The 21,653-nt window shown below is 41.2% G+C and overlaps 1 protein-coding gene across 2 annotated transcripts in view; it reads right to left on the minus strand.

Moving 5' to 3' along the window:
- Atf7ip (activating transcription factor 7 interacting protein) overlaps nt 1-21,653 on the minus strand; it is a 51,045-nt gene that overhangs the window by 16,656 nt on the left and 12,736 nt on the right. For both annotated transcript variants that reach the window (XM_032905522.1, XM_032905521.1), the window contains exons 5-11: nt 20,592-20,729; nt 16,561-16,626; nt 14,138-14,211; nt 11,037-11,125; nt 6,786-7,421; nt 4,196-4,260; nt 855-933 (exon numbers count right to left, since the gene is read on the minus strand). In XM_032905522.1, the coding sequence (XP_032761413.1) occupies nt 855-933; nt 4,196-4,260; nt 6,786-7,421; nt 11,037-11,125; nt 14,138-14,211; nt 16,561-16,626; nt 20,592-20,729 (1,147 nt within the window). The remainder of the gene's footprint in view (nt 1-854; nt 934-4,195; nt 4,261-6,785; nt 7,422-11,036; nt 11,126-14,137; nt 14,212-16,560; nt 16,627-20,591; nt 20,730-21,653) is intronic.

Raw genomic sequence — 21,653 nt, forward strand, 5'->3', positions numbered from 1 at the left:
AGGCTCCCAGGACCCAGTGGGGATGACATTAACCAAAATACCCAACAACAGGGAAATAGAACCTGAAGAGACTACCTCTAGTAGACAGACGTAGCCCTCATGAGAGGGATGGGGTGCCCCCATCTAAAAATTAACCTAGGATCATCCCTGTCTAAAGGAAATGCAGGGACAATACCGAGTAGAGGCTAAAGGAGAGGTGGCCACCCAGAGACTGCCCATCATAAAACCCATTCCATCCTCAGACACCAAAGCCCGACACTATTGCTGATGCCAGGAAGTGTTTGCAAACGGGAACCTGATATGGCTGTCCTCTGAGAGGCTCTGCCAGCACCTGACTGAGACAGATGCAGATACTCGCCACTGGCCTGAGCCTGGGACCCCAGTGGAAAAGTTTGGAAAGGACTGAAGGAGCTGAAGAGGATTGCCACCCCATAGAAGAACAACAATGTCAATTAACTGGACCCCTCAGAGCTCCCAGGGATGAAACCACCAATCAAAGAGCACAAATGGGTGGCTCCATGGCCCCCGCCACACATGTGGCAGAGGACTGCTTCATCTGGCATCAGTGAGAGGGGAGGGACTTGGTCCTGTGCAGGCTTGATGCCCCAGAGAAGGAGGATGCTACAGGGGTGAGGCAGGAGCAGGTGGGTGCGGGAGTACCCTCTTAGAGGCAAAGGGGAGGGAGTTGGGGTGGGGGGTTAGGGGAGGGGAGAGCAGGAAGGGGGATGGCATTTGAAATATAAATAATAAAAAGGGGGGCGTAGATACATCAATGTTACCACTGGAAATTTTCACCAAATACTAGGAAGGAAACATTCCCAAAGCATTTCTGGGAGGGATCACTGTTCTGGTACCTTGTGTAGTCCCGCTGTCCTCATCGTCCATCGTGAGATCAATGACACCACTTGAGTCATTGCTAGAAGCTTTTCCACTCTGAAAAATAAAACTTGTTTGATTCTGCAATGGAACTGGCAGCAGCTACTAAGGAAATGTGTGGTGACAGTGAAGGCAAAGGGACAAACGGCCTCCTTCAAGCTTGGGCTGGAGGAAATCCCTGTATCTCAGCAGCGTGGCAAGTCAACACCTTAGCGCCGCTGCAGTCAGAACTCCTGGGGCCGGCAGACGTCTCAGTGAGCGACAGGCACTTGCTGCCATGTCTGAGCTCTGGAACACAGGGAGGCAGGAAGGACCTGACTCTCCCCTAGGATGGACGCACACATGTGCGAGTACCAACACAAAATAGATAAGTAAAATATAATAACTGTCACTGGTAGGATAAACATAATTTCCAAATATTTTCCACTGAAATGCTAACAGTTTCAGAAATAAAGCTGTTACACAGAACAACCGAAGTGCCTAGAGTCTCTTAAGGGCTGCATGATTCAATACTAACATCCACTTTCTGACAATGAAAATCCTGGCCAAGCTTACTCTTAAATCATCAGTATGGAAATATCTCGGCTGGGGAGGCACTGTTGCATCATTAGGAGGTGTCCAATTGACTAAACTCGGCACACTGTTGAGAATCATTATCAGACAATTAGGATGAAAGACAAAACTAAACCGGAAGTGGCAGAAGGCCGAGCGGCCCAGCAGCAGAGCCAGCACGTGCACCAGACTCCAGCTCAGGAGCTCTGTGAGTCAGCCTCTGGAGTGCAGACATGTAAGTCTGCAAAGATACACAAAATGTACACACACATTATGTATACAAAATGCCTAACAGAGCGTGTGACCTATAGCAATGCTGAGAAATGACGACCACAATCTGCTCTGACATATGAGACATAATGACACACCATTATTATGAGACTCATCTAAATAGTTAGTACCCTCATCTGTAAAGGTCAAGTCGTTTTGGGAAACTACAGAAGGAGGCTACATCTGGGATATGGCTGCACAGGGAAAGAGTCCTTGCTACAGAGCTTGACTGGGTGAGACTGGTCCAGGACCCACCTGATGCAGAACTGATGCAGAACTGTCCTCAGAACACCACAGGGTTCTGTGGTACATACACACAAATAGAGAAGTGTAATGATGATAATAAAGATAATAATCAATAATTAAGCAAAGAGTTCTCTGACTTTAGAAAATTCAGATGATTCTAAATCTTATAAAATCCTTATAAACACCACAAATTGGTTTAATTCAAAATGAAGTTTCTAGTCCTCATGGAATACAAAGTCATTAGTTACTATATATATTATTTACAAGGTCCAGTCTTCAAAGTGCTACTGCATTTTGAAACAACTGATCGCAGATATTACCAAATGTGGGAGGAAAAAAGCATATAGTAAAGTGGAATTTAACTTTGGACAACAAAAGTCAGGACACCTTTAGTCCCACACTCGGGAGGCAGAGGCAGGTATGGGTGGACAATGCTGCTTCTAGGAGACATGGGCTATGAAGTAAAAGTCTCAGTGTTATGCATGGTTACTGTCATGGAGACCACAGGACAACACAGACTACTATTACCATTGCTCTCTGTCTTCCAAAACTACCTGGCAAGACTGTACTGCTGAAGACACTATACTCAATCTGGAACCGACTGGAACTTTCTCACTATTGTCTTTCAGTGCTGGCAGGCACTATGCAGGCCACTGCAGAGGACAGGTATCAGTGGTCTTTCCCAGTACTGGTCCCTGCATGCCCAATACTGATCTGCCAGGTAAGTCACTCCCACTGGTACAATGGTAGCATGGTATGGTGACATTAGTGCCAGGGTGTAAATGACTACTTTCCAATTGAATTTCAGGTCTGTTCCACAGCAGGGAATGTGCCTGGTATTGTACACCTGATCAAAGGCCATGGCTGAGGAAGGCACATGCCCTGGGGTTGAGGGGTGGGGGGTGTGGATTTATTATTGTTCTTTGCTAAACTGTCATGTTATCAAACTGTCTTCTAAATATTTATGTTTGCAGCCATGGATCTGTACTGCTCTTGACCTTAGCCAGGGAATCGTCTCTGCAATGGGCAGCTGTCAATACAAAAGTGGTCAAGGACCTAGACTTGTGTGGGCCCATGAATGGGACAATCTGTGAACAACCCACCCTGCCACCATCACCACCCAAGGCTCAGAGTACATGGTGGAAAAGGGGCTGGAAACAAAATAAGAGCCCAGGAATGGGGAGGAGCCTGTGACATGACACAGGGCTGCAGTAATGAACCTGCAGCCAGGACTATCTGCATGAGAACTTCACGAGATCAAGCCAGACAGACTCCAGCAGGGGGAAGAAGGGGTTTATGAGGCCCCACTCTGGCTATGGCATTGGTAACAGTTGATGGCGGCTGGAAGAGGGTAGATTACCCCCAACGCCTGTGTCCATATGGGCAGCAGTAACTGGACTCTGGATATTAAGTGCAAGGTGAAGTTGGGAAGAGATGTGGTCAGGAGCATTTAGGGGAGGAGGGATGGCATGTGATCAAAATACACTGTACACATGTATTCTCAGAGAATATTAAATATTATGTTATGTTGGCTGGGCACAAAGGCAGTTTATAGAATGCAGATGAGCTCAGTGAAAATGATGTTTGACCAATGGAATTTTCCTATCGAAGGAATAGAGAACAATAAAAAAGAATGAGAAGAACTGGAGATGGGGCGGAGCTCAACCACCACCTGCAAGGCCAGTGCAGTGGCTCAGCAGACACAGGCTCCGTCTGCACCTGCACCGGGCCTGAGCTCAAGCCCCAGAGAACGGACGTGCAGGAGCTGTCCTCTAATCTCGGGGTGTGCACTGGTACACCCCAACAAACAAATGTACTACGACTAGTTAAGTGAGGTGGGGTGGATGAGTACATGAGGAAATAACTTCCTTCTGGTGAAAACATCTACAATGTGAAAGTACCACAGACCCTCGAGCAGACCGAACACGAAGAGTGCACTGCTGTGGAGCTCACAGTGACACTCCGCAAGTCAACAAAGAAAAGAATACAAACGAGAAATTACGTGTTGTAGAGCACCCAAGAGTCACTGCCACATTCAACAGTATTAAAAACCTCTAAATTCAGCAAAGAAGGAAAATGAACAGAAGACTCGTGCAGTGAGTTTGAAACTAGCCTGGACTACAAAAGATTCTGTCTCAAAAAATAAAAATAAAAAAATAAAAATAAATAAATAAATAAACCCTGTAATTATGATGTAAGGGAAACTTCTGTTGATCACAACATGACGCTGCGGCAAAGGGAAACATCTTACCTGGGATGTGCTATCAGCTGCTTTCTTATTAACAGCAGAGTCTACTGTCTTGTTTGTCTGGTTTTCTGCAAATTTAACCAAAAGGACAGTTCTGACACATGTATGGTGGAAAAGCCCAGGCTGCACACACATAACTTATGAACTCTTTGCCAATGATTTTCCTGTCAGTGTATTACACAAGTACCTGGTTTCCCTCACAGATCACTGTTTTAGAAGGTTAATTCACCTTATACATTTTTATTTTCCTTTTTAAAAATTATTTTTTTTATCTTATGTATGAGTACACTGTCGCTGTCTTCAGACACACCAGAAGAGGGCATCAGATCCCGCTACAGTGGTTGCTGAGAATTGAACTCAGGACCTCTGCAAGAGCGGTCAATGCTCTTCACCGCTGAGCCATCTCTCCAGCGCTCACAATGTAAAATTTCAAGCTTCATATACTCATTACCAAGCAACTTAAACTCTCCTAAGGAATACCTGAGAAATATAGTTTAACATTTGTATAACAACGAGAATGTTCAATATGAGTAAATGCTTAAGCAAAACACCATTCTTTCATATCATGTGTCTTTGTGGAAAATATTGTATAAATTCAGTGCAGGTTACAGCAAGGATGAGAAACACATACATGTATTAATTGGAGTAGAGACTGTTTCTCTTTGTGTGTTGTGCAGATGCTCATGCTTGGTTAGGACTATGTACGAGGCCAGAGCGACATCACGTGTCCTCCTCCATCTTCCCCTGAACCTGGAGGCCACTGCTTCTGCTCAGCTGGTTGGCCAAACAGGGCCATGAATCCACCTGTCTGAGCCACTCCCCTGGGTTAGATTCCTGCTGCTGGGCCTGACTTTTATGTAAGGATTGGGACTTAAAATTGAGATCATCTACCGACCCAGATTACTTTCTTGTATTCATTTTCATTTGACTTGTATCAAGTTCCCATGGGAAGATTGTTATAGACCTGGAAACTACTTCCAGAACAGCAAGGAAAGCAAGTTTGCTCACACTGGATTCTAACAGACGGAAGAGAAGCTTTAAGAGTTTATAACATATCTGTTAGAGCTTCCAGGGACTAAGTCACTACCCAAAGACTATACATGGACTGACCCTGGGCTCCAACCTCATAGGTAGCAATGAATAGCCTAGTAAGAGCACTAGTGGAAGGGGAAGCCCTTGGTCCTGCCAAGACTGAACCCCCAGTGAACGTGATTGTTGGGAGGAGGGCGGTAATAGGGGGAGGATGGGGAGGGAAACATCCATGGAGAAGGGGAGGGGGAGAGGTTAGGGGGATGTTGGCCCAGAAACCGGGAAAGGGAATAACAATCGAAATGTAAATAAGAAATACCCAAGTTAATAAAGATGGAGAAAAAAACCATATCTTTTATATCCATTGAAGTAATTCACTTTCACTCTTTGAGAATAATTAGCTGAATTATCAGGAGTGTTCTTATATAAAAAACATCCATCCTCTTTCTGAAAATAACTTCTGGTCAAGTAGGGTACTCCTGTTATTTTCAAACCCTCAGAACATATGAAGAGTAGACCATAAATACTTAAAAACTGATAGAGCTGTCTGTATTACATATATTAGTCTACATTTAAAGGATCGACTAAGATAAAGGCCCACGAGGAAACCTGAGGGCAGGAACACCAAGGCTTCGTGATGTCCTTTCCAACCTGGCTTCCATTGTATTTTTGAAGAAGTAATATATTAATATAATTACTTTCTTATAACAAATTTAAAATTGGCAGGGGGCAGTGGTGCATACCTTTAAGCCCAGTACTTGGGAGCAGAAGCAGGCAGAGCTCTGAGTGACAGAGGCCTATTTGATCTACATAGCAAGTTCTAGGCCTGCCAGAACTACATAATATACTATCTCAAAAAATGAGAAAAATCTATTTTTTTCCTGAAACACCTTTACAATAAAACTAATTCAAGGTTACTTGTCTTACATGGGAAAGAATAAATAAACACAGGCAGTATTAACAAAACATTTAAATGTTTTGTTGTTTTTTAACTTACATACTAGATATACATGTGTATGTGTGCACGCTGTTTGTAATCCAGAATGACTCTGTCCTTGGCATAACTGTCTCAGAGTGAGTTCATTATTGACAAAATGGTAACAAGATCCCTTTGCCTAGCCTTTCAGTACGCCCCGCCCTTACCACAGGCTAAAGCCTGCCTCGTGTTTAATGCAGCACTGGCCCTGCTTCCTTCACCTCCTCCTACCCATCTGGGCTGCTTCTCAGAGTGGGAAGGTGAAAATCATCTATTATCAAAATTAATAGATCCAGGTGCTCGTAACTGCTGAGCCATCTCCACACTGCAGACCAGACCTCAAGGTACTTTACGACAGAAACTGGTAGCATTCTCTTAGTCTGGATAACTGAATAAGTAGAGACAGAATGCAGAAAAGTCCCAACACAAAAATGATTGAAGCATAAAAAGAGTTCAATGCTCTGAATTAATTATTAAATTCCATAAAGTTGTACAAATATGTCTGAATAAGAAAGCACAGTGAAATAAATCCTTCTCATACTCTACTTTAGTAGGACTGCCAGTGTGTAACAAAGCAAACCAACTTACCAGCCCGGGGGGTGGCAGAGCTGCTCTGTTCCGCAGAGGAGGAAGTGCTAAACGCGGGAATTGGGATTTTCATCTGTATGGAGCCTCGGCTGCTTGAAGAGCTATAGAGTCCTGATGGGCCGACTGGGGGTAGAGAAGTCCTCGTGGCTTGCACAATAGAATGTGCAGTTGGGACGGCCTGTACAGCAAGTGTTGTTCCCAAAGGTGCAGCAGTGGCTGAAGAGTTCCTCTGAATACTAGGACTGGGCACTGACGGAATGTTTGGTTTAGTGGGGTTTGGCAGAGGTGGCAAGGAGACTGGAGTTTTGGTAAGACCACTCACTGTAGGTTGGCTTTGTACTGATATGAATTCCACGTTGCCAGATGGTTGATTGGTCACTAAAGTCCCTGGATGGCTTTGCAGGAGCTGAGGCTGAGAGGTTACGGCAACGGGCACATGCAGAATCACCGGCAAGGGCTGCAGAGAGATGGTAGGCTGAGGGTTCCCACTAGGCACCTGAGTAGTGGCAACTACTGTGGCCGTGCTGGGCACAGGGAGAAGAGGTGCTGCCGGCAGAGAGCCTGAGGTTGCTGAGGTCTGCACTTTAGGCTGGCTACTGACAGCTGCTGAGGACGGGCCATGGCTGGCTGAAGACACTGCAGAGACAGACAGCACTGTCAGTCCAGACAACCACCTCAACTTACCAGCAAAACATAAGATGAATTCAACGTGCTCTACACAGGAAAGCCACCACAAAAGATTACCAGGTTTAAGTTTGAAACTCTGAAAGGCTTAGAAGCACTTTTGTTTTGGTTTGTCAATACAAGAGTTTCTTTATGTAGCCCTGTCTGCTGTCTGGAAACTCACCTCTGTAGACCAGGATGACCTCAAACTCAGAGATCCGACTGCCTCTGCCTCCTGAGTGTAGAGATTAAATGCCTGCACAAGCATGGCCCAGGTTAGAAGTACTGAATCCACATGATTTAATGTTAATATGTGAGATTGTTCTCTCAATATCAAAACAGCTCCATAAGGCCCTGGGTTCGGGTCCCCAGCTCCGAAAAAAAAGAATAAAAAAAAAAAAAAAAAAAAAAAAAAAAAAATCAAAACAGCTCCTAAAGTATTTTAGGTTCAAAGGAACTAAAAACTGAAAAAATACTAAAAACTAAGTAAAAATATACAGATATTTTGAAAACCTCATTTTCACCATTACACATGCCTTCAGACATCGACAATATGTAACTTAGGCAGGGAATCTAGAAAGAGCTGGCCATTGGTGAGTAAAGCCGACCAGTGAATTCTGCCATCTGAACCACAGGAGGCCTGACGGTTCTACTGAGTCCTTCGGGAAAGAACGAGCCGAGAGAGAAGCCCTTCAAGAAGAGTGTATAACCCTGTCTTGGTATGGAAAAAGCACTGAGGGAACAGTAGAGATGAATTAAGAAATGGGGCAGATACCTAAGAGGGACAAGAATATACGCTGACCACACCAACACTTATTCGTCTCATTGAGCAGGCTTAAACTAGAACTTATTTTACTGCTCAGATATCTAGTTGTTCCAAAAATCCCAGGTATGACGGGTGACTGATTCTCAGTGAATGCAGAGGGACTCCTGTACTTTGCTGAGAACCCTGCATGGAGTTTGCAAAGTCAAAGCTATTTTCATAATACTAATGAGTCATTTGAAGTCTGCACTATGTGGACAGAAGATGCCTGTTGGCCTAGTTCAACAGGTCCACGGGCGAAGACTTCATGTACTCACTCCCAGGGATGCATAAGCAGGCAGTAAGGAACCCTCCCCACGCTACGTCGTTCCCCACGCAGCCACCTAACCCTTAACAACATGGGTATGTTTGAGAAATGTCACCACATAGTTCCAGTGCTGTATGATCACAAGGCTGTAGAAATCTAGTTGGAATACATCAATCACTCCATGGGTCCTGGGACGGTAAATATGAAATTTATGCACCTACTACAAGTATAAAATAGCATATCAGCTTACAGTAAACTAGCGGTAAGTGTAATAAAACAGCTAAGTGAGGTGTTCTGTATAATTCTGTTTGCCACAGGTCTACTCACGTGAATGTAAGACATGAGTAAGACACTGAGCTCCCACAGTGAAGGGCTAAGACCTCAGCAGCTAACGAAGAGGTTCTCAGCTGCATTCTGCGCTCACCAGACAACTGTTTCCAGTGCTCTCAGAACTCTCTGAAATGTCATTATTGGGCACAGGATTGTACACGTGTCCTTACAGTGAGATAGAATCTAGAGACTAGGCATAGTAAGAAAAGTACCTAAAAATACAACAGAATTATTATAATATTATAAAAGATATGAATTATTTGTGGAGTGTTCCATGTAATATTTGTAATCCATAGTAACAAACTATGGAAAATAAACTGTGGAGAAGGAGACACTACAAATCCAAGGTGGTTTCGAGGCACCAAATGCTCTTGTCACACTAACTTCCTAACTAGCAAATGCTTATTATAGTATTTAACAAAAAGTAAAATTTCACTTTAAAATACCCATAAAGAAGTAATAAAACTATCATTTTTATTATGCCCCATCTTCCAGGAAAAGCACAGACTGGCTTTGAACTTATCATCTACACGCCATAGCCAGTAAGTTCTGGAATTACAGGCCTGCACTACCATACCTAACAGGGCCTATTTTCTTCACAAAGTGACTTAGAAGAGAATGACAATGAGAAAACCATATTAATATGATTTCTGACTCTGTTCTGCATTAACCCCACCAAAGGGGAGTAAGCACCCAACCATCTAAAGGGCCGGCCTGTTTCCATGTACCTGTGTGAGACTGCATGTCCTTCATGTAAAAGTCAGCAGACTGAAGGGATTAAAGCAGATATAGACATAAGAATCCAGCCAGCTTGCCAGGCAGTGGTGGAGCAAACCTATCATCCCAGCACGTGGGAGGCAGGGACAGGAAGATCTGAGTTTGAGCCCAGCCTGGTCTTCAGAGCGAGTGTCAGGCTAATATAGAAAAACTATCTCAAAAACAAACAAATAAACAAAAAAGCCTGCCATCTTTTATCTATATAGAACCAAATATTATTTAAAAGAAATATGGATAAGGGAACATGATAATTCCATGTTTGCTCATCTGTGTACACGTGGAGAGCAGAAGGCAGCTCAAGTATCAGTCCTCTGGCGCCATTGGCTTTTTTCTTTCAGTATTTTTTATTTAGTCACTGGCAGTGTCACACACAATCCTCAGTATCTTAGTCACATTCGCCCCCCATTTGCTTCTTGTTTTTCATCTATGTTGAGACAGGCTCTCAATGGCCTAGAACTCACCACATACGTAGGCCAGTTGGCCAGAGTCTGCTGACCTCTCTAGTGCTGGGACTGCTGCCTTTACCTATGTAGCCATTTGTTTTATGTGGGTTTTGGAAATGGAACTCAGATCTCTACTCTTTCACTAACCATTTTTAAACCTGAAACTTAGGGGTTAGAGATTAGCTCAGTGGTAGAGCACTTGCCTAGCAAGTGCAAGGCCCTGGGTTCGGTCCTCAGCTCTGGGGAAAAAAATTAAAGCTATTTTCTATTTTTTAAAATAAGTTCTTTGTGTGCATACTGCAAGCTTATTACAATCTATCATTTTTCATTTCTTAGACAAGGTGTCACTGTGGAGAAGCTGTCCTAGCCCTGACTATGTAGACCAGGCTGGCCTTGAGCTCAGAGATCTTCCTGCCTCTCGGCTTATTATTAATTTTAAGTGAACAAAAAGTCCTTCAACTTTTATTTTAACTTAATTGGCAATACCAATTAGTTTAACTCCAAAAATTCTCTGGACTTCTTAGTAATTGCACAGGGCTGTAAGCGCCTAAGCAGGACAAGCGTAAGAAGCCCTGCATTAGGACTTTGAACATCTGTATGTACATGCATACTTATTTAGAATCCTGAAGTTGTTTTTGAAATAGACTTGTATTTATACCAAAGTGCCCTGTTTTCTAACCCATTTCTAACCACAAAAGAATGTAAGAGGGCTGGAGAGATGGCTCAGTGGATAAGAGCACTGACTGCTCTTCCAGAGGTCCTGAGTTTAAATCCCAGCAACCACATGGTGGCTCACAACCATCTGTAATAGGATCTGAGGCCCTCTTCTGATGTGTCTGAAGACAGCACAGTATACTCACATATATGAAATAAATAAATCTTAAAAAAAAGAATGTAAGAGAAGCAAAGATAATGGGGTTTCTTAGGAAAATGTATGTTGGTATTAAAAACAACAACAAAAATGTTACCTGTATTCACAGGAGTTTGAAAGGACGGTGGTGGACCCTCGCTAACATTTCTTTTGGACTCCAGCAGCTGTCGCACTGTGCCTGCATTTCTATGAAAAAGACACATAGACAGTCAATGGCCGTGCCGTCCTAGGAGAGACCCACCAAAGAACAGGGAAACAGTGGCCCATGGTGGGGAAACGTGATGGGATTTGTGGTTTGTGTCCTATTCCTCAAGACGAAGTTGGTACACAGAGCACTTCATGTCAGAGAGCCCTCACTGCACAAGAGTCCTAGTCTATTTTCAGACATCTTCAGTACATTACCTGCAGACTAAATATAGGCACAGGCACATTCTTATCACTGATTAAGCAATTCAATTGCTAAAAACTACTAATGACACATCCATAAAGGAATACATAGGGTTTGGGGGAGGCTGAGCCCTATACATTTAAAAATTAACAGTGCAAAAGTAAAGAACAATGATAGACCTCTCTGCCTACCTTTATCAGACCTTCAAATCCTAAACCATACAGGTCAGTTTCCCTCTCCCCACCCATCTACCCTGCTCAGAGTCCACTGGGGCAGGCCACACTGCCCTGAGCAGCCTGCAGGTCCAGGCGGAGCTCCAGTCTCCCAAACACATCTCCACCCTCCTTCATCAGATCTGAGGCTCCTGAACCATAAAGATCTGCAGATCCGGAACCGTACAACCCAAGGATACCCATCAGAGGCCTGCCACACCAGGACCATCGAGTTTAACGCCCCCTCCCGATACCTACTATAGGAAACTCCAGAGACTAAAGACATCCAGATGGCTAAAAGCCTTCGAAAGAACACAATCAACAAAAGTCAGAAAAACATGACACCTTCAAAGTACAGCAACTAAACTACAGCAAACCCTGGATGTCCTAACATAACCAAAGCACAGGAAAATGACCGTAAATCCATGATTTAAATATTTATGGTATAAATGACACGGGCCTTCAAAGAGGAAATGAATAAATCCCTTAAAGAAATACAGGAAAATACAATCAAACAGTAGAGGTTTTTAAAGAGGAAACAAATACCTTAAAAATACACAGGAAAATACAATTAAACAAGACGCGAAAGTAGAACTAGAAGCAAAAAAAAAAAAAAAAAAACTGAGGAATCCCGGACGGAAAACCTAGGAAGAGAACAGTTACAATAGAATCACCAACAGAATACAGGAGATGGAGAATCTCAGGTTCAGAAGAAACTATAGAAGAAACTGATACATCAGTAAAAGAAAACGATAAGTCTAAAAAATTCCCGACACAAAACATCCAGGAAATTTGGGATACCATGAAAAGACCCAACCTAAGAATAATAAAAATAGAAGGTTGAAGAGGCTCAGCTCCAAGGTCCAGAAAATATTCTTAACAAAAGCGCAGAAAAAAAAAATCGCAACCTAAAGAAAGAGATGCCTATAAACATACTAGAAGCTTATAGAACACCAATCAGACTAAACCAGAAAAAAAAAATCTCTCCCCCACCACATAATAATCAAAACACAAAAGATTAAAAGCTGCAAGGGAAAAATGCCAGGTAACATACAAAGGAGGACCTATCAGAATTACACCCAACTTCTCAAGAAAAACTCTAAAAGTTAGAAGGGCCTGCACAGATATCTTGCAACCTCTAAAAAAACAAATGCCAACCTAGACTACTATACCCAGCAAAACTCTCAATCACCATAGATGGAGAAAACAAGATGTTTCAAGACAAATTTAAATTCAAACAATATCTATCCAGAAATCAAGCCCTACAGAAAATACTTGAAGGAAAATCACAACCCAAGCAGGATAACTACATCCAAGAAAAACACAGGAAATAAGTAAATCCATACCAGCAAAAACGAGAGAATCACATGCAAATACATATTAACACCACCAACATCAAAATAATAGGAAATAACAATCACTGGTCATTAATATCTATCAACATCAATGGATTCAATTCCCCAATAAAAAGACACAGGCCAATAGAATGGTTGTGAAGACAGGATCCATCATTCTGCTGCATACAAGAAACACATCTCAGCAACAAAGATAGATACTACCTCAGGCTAAATAAAGGGATGAAAAAGTTTTTTCCAGGCAAATGGACCCAAGAAGCAAACTGCAATAGCCATTCTAATATCTAAAATAGACTTTCAACCAAATTAACACAGGGAAGGACATTTCATACTCATCAAAGGAAAAAAAAATCTATGTACCAACATTTGTAAAAGAAACATTGCTAAAGCTTAAATTACACATTGACCCCCCACACATTAATATTGGGAGATTTTAACACCCAACTTGTACCAACTGACAGGTCAATCAGACAAAAACAGAAATAATGAATGAAACTAACAGATATTCTGCATCAAAGGGACCTAACAGACATCCACAGAATATTTCACCCAAACACAAGAGAATATACCTTCTTCCCAGTACCTCATGGATCTTTCTTCAAAACCTGAAATAATGCCTTGTATCTTATCAGATCCCCATGGATTAAAGCTGAACTTCAACAACAGCAGAAACACTAGAAAGCCTACACACTCATGGAAACTGACACAACTGAACAACTCTCTCCACTCCCTGCATGTATGTAGCAGGTGTGCAGCTTGGTCTTCATGTGGGTCTGGAACAATTCAAGGAGGGGGGGTTGGCCCAAATATGTTCTGCCTTGTCTGGCCTCAGTGGGAGAGGATGCATCTAGCGTCACAGAGACTTGAAGTGGGGGGCGGGAGGGGAGAGAAGGGGCAGGGAGAGGGAATACCTACTCATTGGAGAAAGAGAAGGGGAGAAGGATTATGGGAGGGAGTGACCATGAGAGGGACAGTGAGCAAGATGTAAACTATATAAACAAAAGCCTAAAAATAAATAACTTTCTTTTTAAAAGTTTTAAAAGTATTAAGAAGAAAACATTATAAATTCACAAAAACAATACATACTTTAAGGGAAAAGTAAAAAAAAAAAAAAAAAAAAAAAAAAATTACATGCCCTAACATATGTTATATACCCAATTCACCAGCATAGGTATCTACAACTATATGCCAAGATTAATCTTGCTTTCTAAAATAAACAATATAAAGAGAACACAGGTCTTACCTGTAGGTCACATTATTATTGCTATTGACGTCATTGGCAGGCTTTCCTGGTGATATGGGTGGGTTTGGAGGGCTCTGGAAGGGGGAAATAACAAAGTAAAAAATAAATTCCAATATATAGGAATTGTTTAAAAAGAAAAATAAGACCTTCAAGGCTTTCTCATTTTTTTTTTTTTTTTAAGGTTTATTTATTTACTTTATGCATATAAGTAACTGTAGCTGTCTTCAGACACACCAGAAGAGGGCATCAGATCTCATTACAGATGGTTGTGAGCTACCATGTGGTTGCTGGAAGTTGAACTCAGGATCTCTGGAAGAGCAGTCAGTGCTCTTAACTGCTGAGCCATCTCTCCAGCCCAGGCTTTCTCATTTCTTGATCTGCTATTTAACTAATATAACAGAAAACACTGCAAGATCAGAAAACATCACTTTGTCTTTTCTTATCTTCTCTTGAACATTTTTTTTCATAAACCTCAAAGTGTCTCACGTTGTCAATCTCCAGCTGGTGACGTCAGTCCTTTTCTCCTTCTGATGCCTCTCCCTCTAACTTAGACAGCTCTGTACACTTCACTTCTCTGGTGCCTAGAGTGACGCTGCTCACCACATGTGAAAGGCACCAAGCTCTATGCATGTTCACAGCTCCGAAGTGGTGCCACTTCTCTTTAGATTGGCTTCACAGAACGTTCTGCTTCTCTGAAGTAACTAATTCTCTGATCAAGTGTGGAGCACACTGCTGAGTGATCGTTCCTCAGTCTCACAGACTGCTCAGTTTAGAATGAGCTCTGGGTAGCAGCCACGTTGTGATCCATTTGAGATCCACGAGACTTCAGATGCTTTTTCTTCATTTTCTTGACAATTTGTGAAATCTAAATATCTCAGGTTTCTTTTTTAAGCCAACCTTTAAAATGGCTTTGTTTGGGGAAGATGGATTATCTCATGAAAAGCCATTATTCTCCCAGGGAAGGAAACCAGGCATTTTCTCTTCCAATCTATGGAGCTGACAAAAAATGACTTACATAGGCAGCTGTCATCAATTAATAAATTGGCCACAGACCTAAGCGAGATGCAGGTCCATTACACGATGATTACAGACAACAAGAACAATAACGAGCTCTTCAGAAGAGGAGGATGTGGTATGGAACTATGTCAATAACTAACACTGTTACTGTTGTCATTGTGTACCAGATAATGGGAGGTATCAAAACATAGAAATACTATTTACTCAACTGAAAATAAATTTAAAATGCCATACTAAATTAGGAATAAAAATATAATGGAATAATAAAGAAATAACAAAAAAGAAAAAACAAGCAAAAGAAAGCAAAACAAAAGCTGTGCTGGTGTTTAGATTTAATTCTATTTTTAAAAAAATATGTCCAAACTGTTAAAGGGAACAAGAATGACACAATCTAATCTTCGTCTGCATACTGTAACAATAGCACAATAGATGATGACTATAAGGAAAAATATAAACGAAAGGAAGACACTAGCAAGAACGTACAAACAAGTAAACAAGGTGAGACAAGTCTCCAAGACAAAACTTCTGTTTTGTGAAACAGAGCTTCTTGTACTCTAGGCTGTCATAAAACTCTCTATAGCCGCTCTTTTTCTCTTCTTTCTCTTGTCTCATTTCCCCCATTAAATCTCACCACATGGAAAAAAAAGACAAAAACAAAAACAAAAAAACAAATTCTCTCTAGCCAACCCAGGAAGGCCGTCAACCTGACTCTCCTGCCTCCTGAAGCTCAGGTGCTATCACGCCATGCCCTTCCCGTGTCAGGCTGGGATGGATTCCAGGGTTCTTACATGCTAGCCAGGCTCACACCAACCAAGCTATATGCCTAGCCTTTTAAAACATAATGTTAAAGAGAGAAGACACAGCTTCAAAAAGTCTGCAACCTCAAATAGATTAATGTAAATGCTGACATCTAAGAATATCAACAAGAAATTATTAGTCTAAAGGCTCAGCTCCAAGACTATATAAACTAATATGTGGGGAAAAAGCAAATTTTACTTTCATGATAAAGGAAATGTTAGTACCTCCTAAAAGGTAGCTAAATGTGGTGGCTTAAATAAGAATTGCCCACAGGGGTCATAGATATGAATGTTTGGTCAGCAAGGAGTGCCATTATTAGGAGGTGTGGCCTTAGAGGAAGTGTGTCACTGGGGCTGGGCTTGGAGGTTTCAGAAGCTCAAGCCAGGCCCAGAGTCCAAGTGTATGTCCATGTGTCTGTCTCTGCCTCCCGTCCTGTGTGCTCCCCAACCCCTGCCTGCTGTGTGGATGGAGAACTCTCCGCACTGTCTGTATACACACTGCTACAGTAAAGGAAACTCTGAACTGGGAGCAGCCCCAACTACACGTTCTCTTTGATAGGAGCTGCCGCAGTAACAGGACACGGATGCAGACTAAACAGAGAGGCTTACTTCTTGTCTTTTCTTAAGATCATCTTTGGCTGCTCCAAAACGTTTGGTTAATCTGGCTATCTTGGCCTAGAAAATAAACAAATAAAAGTTAAGTGCTATACCATCCTCTAGTCTGCTACACAGACGAGAAACCAAAGACATACAGCTCTGGCTCTTCCTAGAAAAGTTAAAACAAGATAGAAATAAAACACTGGAAAACAGGGAAACCACAGGAAACCCACTGCAGTCCCCGAATTAACTGCCAGGTATAAACACGCACACACCAACCTGCCCTTAAACACAACTGCTGTGTTGTTCTCAACACCAGATTATTTTGGAATGTGTAAGGCTTTATTTACAGCTGTTTTTCAAAATGGCTCTAGTCACACTTAAGTGTTTACTGAACACAAACAGGCATAGAGATGTAAATGTGAGTCCTAGGAGATCCGGGGACACAACTCCATGTCCTGTACGGACTCATTTGCACTCACTCTCCTACTCCATCTGTGGGTCTCACCCTTACTCATGCTGCAGCCTTTAACACAGTTGCTCACGTCGTGACGCTGAACCTTAAAATTATTTCATTACCACGTCGTAACTGCAATTTTGCTACCATATGAATTCTAAATACTTAATATGAATGACATCTGATATACGGCCCACCAGTGGGACCGTGTTGAGAACCAATGTACTAGAAGCTGATTATATAAGTGGTTTTTGTTTTTATTAGATAAATTGTTTCCCAGGCCTTAATACAGCCATACAAGGCTGTAATTGTTTGGCTTGTTCCTTGAGAATATTTCTTTATGCTTTTTAACAGAAGTGGAATTCTCAGTGCATATTCCAACGGAAGTCTCCTAAATGTCTTTCAGAAAGGCTTTACTGACTCTACAGATGGGCAGCTGAGGGCTTATTTAATTACCCTTTGAAAGATGAAGGGAGCAAAGACGGCAAAAACCCTTTCATGTCTACCCTGTTTGGAATTCACAGAGAACAATTCAGTGACCCTGGGCCTTCTGAGGTGAATTGCCAACTGAGGAGCTTAGGGGACACACCTGAGCGCTCCTAACCTCCCTCTACACAGGAGTCGGCTGGTCCCTGCTGCTGCTCCTCTGACTCTGTCATTCTGTTACCGTTCACTACAGTTCTCTCTCTCTCTCTCTCTCTCTCTCTTCTCTCTCTCTCTCTCTCATCGTGTGTCTGCCTGGTCTTTCCTGATATTACCGCTCATGTGCTGTCCTTTTCCTATATTGTTCTCTATTTCTAATTAACTCTGGCTTAATTAATTCCTGAGCATATCACATATTTCCTGGGCCTTTACTCTTTCACCCTGAGTATAAGACCAAAAGACCAAATGTTTCTAACTATTTTACTTCATTTAAGGATGTTGTACAAGATGGCTCAGCACTTCCCACCAAGAGGACAATCTGAACTTAATCCCCCAGAACCATAAACAGAAAGAGAGCTGTCCTCTAGACTCCACCATGCGCACCATAGTGTGTCTACACACACACACACGCACACACACACACACAGGCATACATATACATATACATACTAAATAAATGTAATAAAAATTTTAACATCTAGGTTTGTTTTTTAAATAGCAATTGTTACTGTGGTGTGCTTTCCCTTCCCTGAGGAGTAAATGAGGCTGAAACCTCAAGAGAAAACAGCCAGCTAAGACAACCCTATATAAAACTAGAAATATCAATCGACAGATACATACAATAAAGTGTAGAAACACAGAAATGTGAGAGTTCTCCAAAAGTGAATGACCCTTTAATAACTGAATCTGAAAATAATGAAATGACTGAAATGCCAGACAAAGAATTCAAAAATATAATTTTAAACAGAACAAGCACCTCAATGAAAAAAAAAAAAAATGAAGACAAATGAAGTAAATCAAATTTGGGCATTTCGTTAGCAAATCCAAATTTAACAAAGAGCTATTCTGTGAAATATATAATTAGTGCAAATACTAGAAATGAAAAGTTCAATTATATAACCTCAGTATGAAGCATCATCCAAAGACCTTATCACTCAGAAGAAAGAATATCAGAAATTGAAAACAAGTAAAGAAATTCTTATATTCATATAACAATAAAGGAATATAAGAATGATGAACCATGACCACAACTTCCAGGAACTCTGATCAAGAGACCAAACTTAATCCATGAGGGACAAGGAATTGAGATGCAAACTCAAAGCATAGAAAATCTATTCAATCATATTATAGCAGAAAAGTTCCCTGATTTAGAAGAAGATATGGATCTTCGTGTATAAGAGGTATTTACAACTCAGACAGAAAGAAATTCTTCATGTCACATTGTCTAAGATGAACAAACGTTACTTCAAACCATGACTACTTAATCAAAATTAGAGAAAATTAGAGATCCTACATATACAAAGAAGAAAGTCACAATCACAGAAGTTTATAAAAGGATGAATTCCATGAGAGAGTATATAGAGAGAGTATGTACAAACAGAACTAGGAAATGAAGCAAGTTTAACACAGTAAACCACAAAATTATAAGATGAGGAAGGAAGAAAAAGTGTTAAATCAACTGAGGAGCAAGGATGATGAAAGAAGACAGAATTCCAGGAATAAGAGTATAATTCTCAGTAATAAAAGTAAATCATCTTTACTATCCAGTTCAAAGATGCAGACAGACTGACCAACTGATTACTGCCTGCAAGAAACACATCACATAGTTAAAGATAAAGAGTTAATATGAAAAAATGGAAAATGATAGTCCAAGCAAATGATAACTGAAAGCAAGCTGGGGTAGGTACCTACACATCTGATAAAAGTAGAATTTAAGCCAAAGTTAGAATAAAAAAGGTGGTGGTGGTGGTGGTGGTGATGGGGGTGGTGGTGGTGATGATGATAAAAGAAGGAATCATTTTATATCCATTTTTATTTTCCCTGCAGAATTATTGGGAAATATACTAAATTTTTTTTTTGAACTCAAATGATTGAATAAAAAAACACTTGGGCAGGGAGTAAAAGCAAATGGGGATGTGGTTCAGTTGGCAAAGTATTTGCCCAACATGATTAGGGCCTTTGGTCATAAACCAGATATGCTCATAATCCTAGCACTTAGGAGGGCTAGGGTTTCAGAACTTCAAGATTATTCTCAACTATACATAGAAATCATATTTATTTTTAATATGGGTTAGGTAACATCTTTTTTTTAGTTTATGTGTACAAATGTTTCCACTAGCATGTATGTATGTATGAACTGAAACTAAGTCCTCTGAAAGAGCAGCCAATTCTCTTAACCACCAAGTCATCTCTCCAAGACAATAAACTATCATTAAAATATAATTCCACAAAGTGCACTGATGCAAAAATAATCCCCCTACCTCCACCCCCAAGAAAAACTTCTTTTAAGTACAAACTTATATAATTTCAGAGTCTCTACTACAGGTTAAATACCAAACCTCACATAATACAGTCTACAACACAGTACTTTGGGGGCACTGCAAAAATTAATTAACTAATATGAAGTCACATTGGACTGCGATTTCCCCTTCTTATCTAATGAACATAACTGGTACCTTCAAAATACAGAGAAATTTGGATACAACATACATACAAAGAGAATAGCTTTTACAGGTAAAGCCAGGAATAGAAAGGACACCTCCACAAAGCTGTCAGTAACCATGAGAGGAGAGAGGAGAGGAGAGGAGAGGAGAGGAGGGAGGGAGGGGGGAGGGGGAGGGAGGGGAGGGAGGGAGGGAGGGGGGGAGGGAGGGGATGACATGCACCCTTCCTCACAATACTAAACCTCAAGAGAAAACTGTTCTGTTGACACCTTCACCTTGGGTTTCCATCTCCAACTGTGAATATACTCATTCCATTTGGTAAAGCATCCAGCTATGTGTGGTTCTGTTTTTACAGCAGCCCTGGCAAAAACTAGTAACAGACACCTTTCCTTCTTTTATAGAATGCAAAAGTATTTAATTCTGTAGTCAACCTCAAATATATAAGTGGTGACACACGATCAGAAGATAAATTATAAATGGAAGACTGGCATGGGACAGACCTGCAACTCGGTGAGCACTGCCTTATGCCTCTTGTTGCACTCTATCTTCTCCACTCGGGTTTTTAATTCTGCCAACGTCTTATCAAACACAGCACACTGTAGGGCACACAGTTTTTCTTCTAGCAACCACTGTATGACCTAAAAAAAAAAAAAATCCTGTTGCAAAAGGCAATTCAGCAAACAAAACACAAAACAAAAACAATAAATATTAAAGACTAATAACAATATAAACTTAATGAATAAAATACAATCAACTAATTTAAAGAATAAAATCCAAAGCTCAATGCTACCTACTAAGATTCTCTACTACCTCAAAATGAAAGTACACCCTAAGAAAAACATTTCCATATAGTAGAAATCGTAAAATAATTTGAAGTTTTAGCATTTTCTCATCTTCCGTATTATGCTGAAACAATAAAGACAAAATTTGTTGAAAAGAACAAGTTCAAAATTTTTCTAACCTATTAAAGATTGGAAACTGTGTGAGATACATTAAAAATGCCACTGCGGTATCAGAATTGATGAAATATTTTTATCTAAATGCCTCGTCACAGTCCCTCTATTACTCCACCTGGCCCCCCAGTGACCAGGACCCTGGCAGTCTGAGCTGTCCTAGCAATGGAGACATCAAGCCACAGGCATTCCCCATTCCCTCACAGGCTTATCTCACAATGTGATTAGCACTGTACCCATTACCACCTCACATGCAGAGGAAGAAACTAGGCACTAACAGCATTTTTATCGCCTTATTCCTTAATTTTTCTTTTTAAAAAAAGCATAAATATTTGTTCTTGTTGTACTAGTATCTCAGTGGAAGAAATTTTAGATTATTAATTTATAACTAAGTCCATAAGACCCTGAAAAGCAGAACCAGGTTTGGTGACTCACACCTGTATTCATATCACCTGGAAGTTGACACAAGAGGACATCTGCAAGACTGAGGTCAACCTGGGCTATAACTTAGGTACAGCCTAAGCTATTATGAACCATGTCTCATGGGAGAAGGAGACTGGGAGATACAGACAGAGGCAGCCTGAGTTTCACATCTCTCTACAAACATTT

This window comes from Rattus rattus, chromosome 6, assembly GCF_011064425.1.
Source record: "Rattus rattus isolate New Zealand chromosome 6, Rrattus_CSIRO_v1, whole genome shotgun sequence".
NCBI lineage: Eukaryota > Metazoa > Chordata > Mammalia > Rodentia > Muridae > Rattus > Rattus rattus.